The following is a 10,346-nucleotide window of genomic DNA, read 5'->3' as shown; positions in this document are numbered from 1 at the left end:
GAGTTTTCAATGTAATTTAGACGGCGCTTTTGATTCATAAATGAATACTTCCTGAAGGCTTGCCTTCCCTCCTTGTCCCCTGCGCCACTCGCGGTGCTGGATTCGTGCCTGGCGAGCCGAGGGCTGGGCTGGGGCACGGCGGAACGTGGGTTTCCCTTCGCCCGCTTCCCCAGCCCGGTCCCCACGCCGGGCGATGCAGCAGCACCACCCGGTGGGTGCATTTCTGCGCGTTCGCACGGCGCTAGGCAGGGACGGGACGCTGCGTTTGGACAGAGCATCCCCGGGCAGCTGCGGCCAGCACCGTCCCCCGGAGCTCGCCGGCAGTCTCTTCGCTGTGAAGGAGATTGAGCTGCTCTGGCTCTTCGTAAAAATTCAGGCTCATGTTTTTCCTCAAATACCTTCTTGCTTCTCCTTATTCCTTCAAACTTCACTTTCCTGGAGAGGGGCGGGAGAGGCCCTGGTGGCAGGGTGCGGAGGGGAGCACAGATGTGCTAGCGCAGGAACCTGCACCACCTCTTCCTCGAATGCTTCCCTGCTGCCCTCCGTGCGCTCAGGAGGGTTTGGGTGGTAAGGATGCTGGTATTAGAAGCCTCAAGATTGAGAAAGGCAGTGAAGTCCCCTAACGTACCCTATTGCCCACACCGCTGAGCACAACACCATAGGTAGTCACCAATTCCTGACTTCAACCCTACTGGTGTTCCTACCAGCTCTCAGGAGTGGTCAGTCCTGTTCCCAGTCCTTTCCCGTTCTTCCTCCCCACCCTTTCCCTAGGTAGGGCCATCTTTCTTTGTAATACAGAACCTGGCAAATGGCTGGAAAACAAGGATGGATTTTGCCCCAGCCCTTTCATAGGAAGAAAGGGTGCTTGTAATTTGCTGTTATGCTCGTTTTTGCTTGTATTATGGAAGACTTCGAGGGAAAGCTGAGAGGGGAGAGGTTTCTTGATATTTCATAGTCTGGCATCAGATTTTATACGCCTTCAGGCCTGTCATCTTGTCTGTACATGGGACTGCTGTTGCGGGGGCAGGAATGCTCCAGGCTGGCTGGAAACAAAAGTGCACATCCTTCCTGATGGGCCAGTTTGCTTCATTCTATGCTGCTGGCTAGGGCTCAGAAGTGTTTTTGAAGCTATGGCATTAGTTTTCCCTGAGCACCATGAGCTATTGTACTAAGGCACAATACCATGGAATTAGGCCGTCCTGTTGTAAAGAATACTGATTTTTAGTTTGATATCTGAAGACAAACAACTCCTACACACATTCTGTCCTTGCAGCCCACCCTTCCATTCATGCAGGCTCTGTGGGCACCCACCCCTTTCCCCACATGCCCCTCGCGTTCTGCTGCCCTGTTCTCCGGTGCTCATGCAACTCTGCTCTAGCTGCGCTCTGCCCTCCGTGTCCAGTTTTGTACATTCCTAGTGTGTGTTTTCTGTCCCTGGTTTCTTTCACAAGCACGGCTACAGATAGCCATCTCTCTGGCATGTCAACAACTGCCTTTCCTTCCTCTCCAGATGTTCGCTGTAGTGGCTCCTGAGAGTGTGGTTTTGGGTAAACAAGAAGGATGTTGGTTTCTGCACAGTTTAATTCTTTGGTGCAACACCTCTGAAGCCAGCTTTACTGAAAATTTGGGAAAATAAATGGGGCTATCTCCCAACCCTTTCATATCCTGCCAAACCTTTTTCCCTGCTATTTTTTTTGAATGGTTATTTCCCTTTCTTTCATCTACTAACATGAGGATTGGTCAGCAAAGAGACACCAGAAGCAACAGTTGATGGATGCAATGCTCTTTAATATTTCATGACAATAATAAATATTTTGTAAGGTTTCCAGTGAACTAGCCAAACAGTGGTTATTTTTCACAGTTAAACAGCATGCAAGGTAGTAAACTGAACAAGTCTTCAACAAAAGCTTCTTCTAAATAACACTAAAAAAACCCCAATTTTTTTTAATATTTGAAAAAGCGTCAGAAATTCCATTTGTGTATAAACATGACTTTCAAGTGGATGGATGAAATAGTACATTATGATTCCCTTAACTTTTTCTTAGTAGAAGGTAAGATCTGATTTCCAGCTTAGAAGTTCTGTGCTCTACAGATTCTACTTAAACATCACCTTTATACCAACATTAACATTGAAGACTAAGATAGCTATTATTTAGTCTTTCCAAGCTTGCTCTGTTGTTGAATGAACAAATGAACAATCATCATCTGCGGTTTCTAGGGATGCCACCAAATGTTCCATCTGGTTATAACTTCAATCTTTAAAAAAAATTAAATAAATAAAGGAAAAAAATTTGAGAGAGTGTTGAAATGTCCTTGGGTTTGTTTTTTTTTCTGGTGTGAAGGATTTTTGGGAACTTTAGCTTGAGATGGAAAGTCGTAGCTCACATAATGCACTCAGATATTCTTCATTGTTGGGACACAATGCCATGGCTTTCTCATAGCACTCAATTGCTTTATGTTTCTCACCATTTAGATTATGAAGACGTCCAAGTGCACCAAAATCTGTTGCATCTTCTAAACCTCTCCGAACTCTCTGTTCCAACAATTTTTTCAGAGCATCACTGCAATTATTTCTTGCATGAGATTCTTTTTCAATTTTCAGCCCTTCCAGGTAACACCTAATGGCTTCAGATTCTGATTTCATATGAAAACGCTGATAGTTTCCATAAAGGTAGTAGAACTGTTGTTTATCATCATACAACATAATATTTGTGTCAAGTGCTTTCTGAAACGCCTCCTCTGCTTCTTTGTACATCCTTTTTTCTGCATACATGCTTGCTAGGTCAGTATAGGCAGAAAAAAATTTTGTCTTTTGGTCAGTTGCTGTTTTAAAATGAAAAATGGAAAGTCGGATGAGTTCCTCCAGTTGCTCTTGAGGTGGATATCTTGTAGTCTTTTTCAAATGATACAGCTTTGCTCTGTAGCACAGTCCTAGTTGGTGATGCAAGAAGGCAGATTTTGGTGTCACTGATAGGGCCCTTTTCAAAATCTCCAGTGCCTTGTCCACTTCTCCTTTCCTTCTGTAAAATTTGGCAGCATACCGCAGGAAATAAGGAAGATCAGGAGTTTTCTGCATTGCTTCTTCAATGTATCTCTCCCCTTCATCAACTTGCTTGTAGTCCTGAAGTTTTAATGCAAGTAATGCCATAATGAAAGTATCATTTGGATTTAGTTCCACTGCACGCTTCAGGGGCTGAAGGGAGGGTGCACTTACATCTTCATGTGGACGGCAGGAAAATTCTTCCAAACGATACATTGCTATTGCATAGCCAGTATTAAATTCTGGGTTATTGGGTTCATTCTTCAGAGCATTTTCAAAGCAATTCTTTGCTCTCTCATAGTATTTTCTCCCAAACTTTAATAATGCCCATCCTTGCTCAGCATAGATGTCTGGAAGCTGAACCTTCCAATGGGCAGTACTTGAAAGCTTTTTGCAGCTCTTTTCCACTTTGCTCACGTAAGTTTGAGCTTCTTCATATCTCTTCATGTGGTAATAGATCCAGGCATAGTTCCCCCAGGTAACAAGACTTTTTTTGGCAGCTTCATCTGGATGATGTTTTTTAACTAATTCTTCGGCTGTTTGGAGATTTCTCAGGGCTTCCTCATTTGAATTCTTTAGATGGCATATATAGGATAATAGATTATAATTTCTGATGTTGGATTTTGTTAAAAACTCGATCTGATCGCCTATTGTTTCCTCTAGGTCATCGAGATCCACGTCCTGCTTCAGCAAAGTCCATGTAAAATGACATTCTAGCTTCAACAGGGAGCTCTTCAAGGAATTCTTGGAAATGGTACTAGAAGAAATCAAAGAAAAACTTAATTATACTCCATTTGCTTTTATGTTACTCTTGTTTTTAAACCAGGCACAATGTACTTCAGAAGCAGGCAATACCTCCTCTGGTGCCACTAGTCAACGATACTTCAAACAAGACAAAGCTGTGGGAAGCCATAGGTCTGAAGAGCTGAATAGTTATTTTAGTAATTCCCCTTGCCAGTGAATAAGGACACCTCTTAGGCAGCAACAGAGCTGGTGGTCTGGATTTCAAAGAGGAGGGCTAGTCTCTGTGGTAAAGCTGGCATACCTCCGGGCCTCAGGAATGTATTTCCTATGCTGGGAACAATTGCTGAAGCCTACCCAAAAGAGGTAATCAAATACAAAACTTCACCTCAGAATACAGAGAAATTGATGTAGTGCCTTTCCCGTATCTCTGCCTGTTTTATGGTTTGGATTATAAATTTCATTTTTAATGTTTTGTATTTCTAAATCCTCGTTTGTTAGATCATAGCACCATTTTTGTTATGATTGTACTAATATGTCCAGTAGCTGGCTACTGATCCCACCAGTCTCCCAGCTGCTGGCTATTGGGTGTACAGGCCCCTGAAGGAGCAACCACTTGCTGGTACAGACCACACACTCACTTGCTTATTAACGCTATGGATCCCCAGAAGCTGGCTTTGGACCTCCAGGAGCTGGTCGGGGATCCTCTCTTCACCCAGGTGCCTCACCCATAGACACGCACACGTGCAGGCACACATACTGACCAGACCCTGGTAACATGCAACTGGTCCTTAATACCCCTTTACCCCTCTCTATTTTTCAACATTTGTTCCATCCCAAATCACCCAGATCCCTCCTTTCCTTTGGTCCCCTCCCCAAACATCCCATTGTGCAATCCCCAAATGCTTTTCCATGCATCCTGTAATGTGTCCCGTATCCCTAGGCACGCCCATGGACCCCTGGTGCTGGGTGTCCCCGTGGCCCATGGGGCTGAGGGTCCCCTGGGGAAGCCTGGGGTGGGGGTGGGGGGCTCATGTCCCTGACTGGGGCACCGGGAGGTCCCCACCTGCCCTTGTGCCTCTGTACTCCTCCATGTGCGTGGGGATGGGCTTGATGGCTCTTAGGAATGGCCGGGAAGCAGCTGGGGCAGGGTGTTAGTTGGGTTCCCCCTCCTGCTATTGCCTGCCTGTGCCTCTGTGTGGTGTGCAGACCAGCTTTTATCCCACCATCTATCGAGGACAAACCTTTACAACACAGAGATAACACTTTAGTCCATATTGTGCTCTCCTTTAAAGGAGGAATTCCATATGACTTTATAACCCAGCTTCTCAGTCACATCCTTCTTTGTCAGAAAGATTTCTCTGCTCTCCCTCCTGTAGAACCCAGAGGGTCTAACAACCTGCATGGTATGTGTGCTGCCACTCAACTGCACAATCAGGTAAAAGCGGAAACATCTTTTGGTTTAAAAAAAAAAAAAAAAAAAGAGAGAGTGGAAAGACTGGAAAATTATGAGGAGGCAAATCAAGGAGGAATTGGGAAGCAGTTCTTAGAGGTTCTGGGACAGCATGAAGGACAGCGGGGAAAGCGACACTGAACACACATTTCCACCCAAACCATCTGACACAGAGGTACTGGAGGAAGGTCAGAGGAAAAACAGTGTTTACAAATGCTGTTAATGCATGCATACCTTTGTTTTACAGACTTCTTTGCCTTTCTCAAAGAATCTCATCTGCCTAACTCATGGTTTTGATTGGTATTAATAACAGTTCCTAATTAGAAAGCTATATGTGAGGTAATTGCAGTTCTGGGATGGAGGGGAAGCGAGAGTGAGTTCCTGTTATTGCCACTACCTTGTTAGAAACCCTTGGCTATATGTGAATACCACAGAACAGATGTTGACTTCCAAATCAGCAGGAATAGTTTTGTATTACAAATAATCATTTAAGTAGTCCCATTCAATTAAAACGAAACATGTATTGTTTTTTATTGCTTCAGCTGAGTACCATGACAATGTCCATGGCTGAAAAGAGCAGTGGAGAGCAATTAATGAAAAGACATTTGTGGAAAACGAATATTCATGACTGTCACAAAACCAGGTTTGTGATGCAGATCAAATACAGTTTAGCTTAGTTCAACACATAACTGATAAATGCAGTTTCCAAAGTTGTCATAAACACCTTGGCTTTGCCCTGTTTGTGTGCATGTGTGTGTGCACACATGTGCCTCCGTGCATGTGTGACAGGCTTCGGGAAACGCTACCCCCTCTCACGCTCAGAGCTGCAGCACAGAACCTCCACTGCCCTCTTTGCTGCTCCTCACAACAGCAGAGATCAGGAAGCAAACTCTCAAATGCATCAGTGCCAGTCGCCCATTTGGCTGGGTACCAGCTGTGGCTGCAGCCTGGGTTTCATCCCTGAACTGCATGCACATAGCTTTTCTGACTGCCAGCCTGTTCACAGAGACTGGCCCTTGTCGGAAAAGCAGTAACATCACAATATTCAGCAGCACCTTTATTTTACTTTGATTCTTCCAGTAAATATTCTGTAAAATATTTTCTGCTTTTCAGATCATTCCCAAAGTCCCTCGCTACTTACATTTATGTAAATAATAAGTGTAATTTTTCCCATGGCATGACAAAAAAACATCTTTCAGAGACTTGGTTGCTCACTTACCTCATGGTTTTCTTTCTCTGCTCCTTGCCCTCAGGTACCTTCAAAGCCAGAGTGCCGCGCAGTGTTGTTGTGACTTCCCTTTTATGTGCTCATCCCTCACGTGATCTGTGAGCAATTTCCCAGGAACCGGAAAGTGAAACTTCAGCATGTATCTGAATCTGCAGAAGAAGCTAGAACAGTCGCCAGTAGGGGAATAGAAACTTACGAGTCCCTAAGCTGCTTTTTTCAGCCTGGCTCTGTGCCATGCATTACAGTGTTGTGCAGAATGTGGCAACAGCTCCTAATAGCTCTCAGCGTTTACTTTGTCCGAATCCAGAGGCATCTACGATAAGGAGAATGTTTCAGGCTAGTATAGGCTGACCTGGTTATCATGCATAGGCTAGGAAAGGGTCATTTCCCCCTCCTCTCTCTGCTGATGCATCTTTGCACAGTTCTGCACCATACTTCAGGTGTTTTATTGGTGTTGCGTCACCCACATAACATTCAGACAACACCTTATCACCCCTGCCTGCATCCCTTTGTCCCATGTCTCCACCCCGCAAGGTCTCTGCTGTTGTACCAGGCCTGCGTTTCTCTGCGCTATTCCCTTGTATGAGAGAGTCCAAATACCTCATCCCACCTAAGAACAACTGCTTGTTTCTGCTCCCTACAGAAAACTGCAGTTGTACTGCACAAAGATAAATGAAAGTGAAACAAATCAGATACAGACAGGCAATTTAAGAAATTGCTGTCCTCGCTGTGATGAGAAGAACAAAGCTGCGGGCAGGTCAAGACAGGGTCAGGCAGAGCAGTCCTGGCAAGCTTCAGGCCCCAGATGGTGCAAACTCAGTGCAAGGCTCACGGCCTGTGGCTAGCACCAAGTGTTACAGGACTACATGTTAACAGAGGTTGGGCGCGAGCTGGGTACTGCAACACCTATGGATATAAACAATTCGCTGATGCTTAGTTTAAAAAAAAAAAGAAAATAAATGCAGATCTGGCTTGATAAAATTGATTTTAGGGGTAACAAAGAGATCAAAGAAATACTATTTAACGTAAGTAAATGGCACTATATATAGCAAATTCAGATGTAACCTGAAGCTGCAGACCAGTGAAGAAAAAGGAAGGTGCAAAAGCTTGCTGGCAGACATATAAATATGACCCGAAGTGGATCCTGGGGAGAGGAAGCAGAAACCACCACCATCAGCATTGTGTTTGTTCCAAGAAAAGATGCTAGTGGCTGATGACTGTTGGTGTTATTCCCTTCAGCAGCTGCAAGCTACTGATATGAATGCTCAGAGGAGCAGTCTCTAGGGGAAGGAATAGAAACTAAGAGGTGTCCATGCAGGCGCACATGCCTGTGTAAGAAGTTTAACCATAACATTACTATTATTGTGGTTTTTTTCTGTAAAAAAGTGCTTTAAATTCATTTTAATTCTTTCTGGTTTTGTAATAATTAGACCTAGACTAAAGATAATTCTTGCATTAGAATAAGATTTTCATTATACTAGTAAAAAAAATCTTCTTTACCCATTTATAGAAGATTTGCTTCCTCTTTACCTATAAACAAGATCTTTTAAGTAACATCACAGAACCTCTCTCCATTCTTGATTCCATTCTGTTTTCAAATGTGAGAGCATATTGCTAAGAAATATGTTTAATTAAATACTCTCTAATGTCCTTTCATAATTAATATCTGTAGGATTTGAGGGGTGTGTCGTTGTTGTCCACCTCCCACCCCCCTTTATAGGAATGAGCAACTAAAATTGCATAATAATAATAAAGTAACATTAAAATGCAAAATAATAAAAATTCCTCATAAGGCTTCTCTTTGTTCCTGGCATATGACAGTGTCAGCTCCCCTCCTCGTTTTTTGTGAGGCTTTTAGTGGAGAATGCACAAGGTTGTCACTCTGTCCTAACAGGCCAGAAAGTCACTTATATCAAACCTCATTATCACCTCGGAACTGCTGCTGCTGCCATCATGTTCAACCTCTGCAACTACAGACAAGAATTAACAGTATCCCATGTTTTTATTCATAAATTTATATAATCTCTAACTGCCAATTTGTATGTTTTCAAGAATTTTGGGTGCTGGCTTATAAACGTTTATCTTCTGTGGCATGAGCAGTCTGTTTGCCCACCCTCACAAGTGTCTAGGAAGCATCTGCAGAGGGCAGAGTGAAGCCCTGGATCTGGGAGCAAGCTGCTGCTCCTGCGGGTTTGGCGGGGTCATGGCTCTGCCTCGAGATGCTGGGGGGAGCCGGGGCCACCCCAAAGCTGCTGGGCAGCACTCACTCCAGGAAGGCTCCCGGCATTGTAGAGGGCTTCAGCCTGCAATGGAGTGAATTCCCAATAGGCAGTGACTTCATGACAACACTGTCTTTCACCTTCTTTCTCTTTCCCTTTCTTTTAAAAACAGACACACATACAAGAACTTCTCGTTTCTGCAGTAAGTTGGAGAGCCTTAGTACACTCTCCCTCCTCTGTGCCTCACTTTAGTGGTTTTTGTTGGGTGTGGGTGGGTGTTAGACCTGATGTTGGGGAGCTCGACAAAGGTTAATACAGCTACTACTCTGAGTAGCATGCAATGTTCTAGCAATCAAGGATCTCCTAAGTGGTGAAAAGAGGCAACGAACTGGGTAGGAAAAAGGATTAGGGTATCTACACAGATTGATATATTTTATGGAAAATAAAGTTGCAAGTACCTGTAGAAAAAATTATTTAAAAGGTTTCTGCAAGGCCAAACCCAAATATGGAAACTAATGATTCACTATGTTACTAAGTACCTACCCGTTTCTTGTCTCTGCCTCTATCCCTGTGCCTGTTTTCCTTGGTACCTAGCCTGGTACATAAAGGAAAATGCAGGACTTCTCCTTCTGGAATGCAAAAATTTGCCCTAGTACCCATATTTGTAAAAATTTGGTTGCATCTATATGCTTTAGTTTGATGCAGATGCCTGTTGACTAAAATACGTGGAGGGAAGTGCTTCAAATAGAGTAAGTGAAAAGAATGGTTATGCAATGCCTTTTTGCAGCCATCTTGTAACTCACTGGGCACAGAGCAGGGAAATTCAGAACACTTCTATAGCCCTGCTGCTTTCACTTCAGGGAAAGCTGCAGCTGGGCTGGCCGGTGTCAGGGGGAGCTGCATTGCACAGCAGCAAATGCAAGAGCTTTTTGGAAAACACTTGTCCAGAAGTGGGCTGGAAACAACAACTGCATTCATATTTAATACAAAGACTTTGTTTGCTTGACTGTTCTGTACACGTACAAGAATAGGGAATGGTTTAAAAAATATCTACCCGTTTTACAGAGAAAACTTGTATCTGTAAATTTCATTGGAGCTGAAATGGATACCTGCTCACAAAGAATTCTCCCCTGGTATCATTAGCCCAGCCAAACATTTGCCTGAAATGCAGTTTTCGTCATTAAAATAATGTAAATTAACTATGCCATAGTAAATGACAGGATAGCTTTAAATATCCTATTTTAGGCTGGTTTCCATTTATCATACAATTACTGTGTCAGACTGCAGCAGCTGTGGCACTTTATAACTTGCGGTTTCCTCTAGGGGGGAGGGGTACCCTGCAATTAATTTGACAGAAGCCCCAAGGGACTCACTGAGCAGGATTTTTGCCGCCCAAGTTCTGTAAGACCAAACAACCCTAGGAACTGTGATCCAGGAATGCAAAGGGTTTCATAGTGTCACTGGTACTGAGCGATGCATCCATGTATCAAAACAAGGGGATGCTATGAAAACTTCAATGATTTTTCAATTAAAATCTTAATGCTTTCTAAATAAACAACATTTCTGTTCTTGACACGCTCCTGCTCTACTACTGTGTATTTTGTATCTGGTTTCTGTGTTATTCTGAGGATATTACTAGGGACTCGGACCTGGTAACACGAGTAT

The 10,346-nt window shown here is 43.7% G+C and overlaps 1 protein-coding gene and 1 long non-coding RNA gene across 2 annotated transcripts; one reads left to right on the top strand and one right to left on the bottom strand.

Annotated features, from left to right (window-relative positions):
- Positions 1 to 1,767: 1,767 nt before the first annotated feature.
- LOC119153862 (interferon-induced protein with tetratricopeptide repeats 5-like) lies at positions 1,768 to 6,554 on the bottom strand. Its single transcript, XM_037400790.1, has 2 exons — positions 6,454 to 6,554; positions 1,768 to 3,797 (listed from the first exon to the last, which is right to left on the bottom strand). The coding sequence occupies exons 1-2, from the start codon at positions 6,456 to 6,458 to the stop codon at positions 2,357 to 2,359; spliced, it is 1,446 nt and encodes a 481-aa protein (XP_037256687.1). The 5' UTR covers positions 6,459 to 6,554; the 3' UTR covers positions 1,768 to 2,356.
- LOC119153864 lies at positions 3,804 to 10,256 on the top strand. Its single transcript, XR_005106246.1, has 3 exons — positions 3,804 to 5,409; positions 5,777 to 5,877; positions 6,488 to 10,256. It is a non-coding gene; the product is annotated as an uncharacterized LOC119153864 (long non-coding RNA).
- The last annotated feature ends 90 nt before the right edge of the window (positions 10,257 to 10,346 follow it).

This window comes from Falco rusticolus, chromosome 9 (assembly GCF_015220075.1).
Source record: "Falco rusticolus isolate bFalRus1 chromosome 9, bFalRus1.pri, whole genome shotgun sequence".
Taxonomy (NCBI): Eukaryota; Metazoa; Chordata; class Aves; order Falconiformes; family Falconidae; genus Falco; species Falco rusticolus.
Note: the sequence above shows the minus strand (reverse complement) of the source record. Positions and strands in the feature narration are given on the sequence as shown.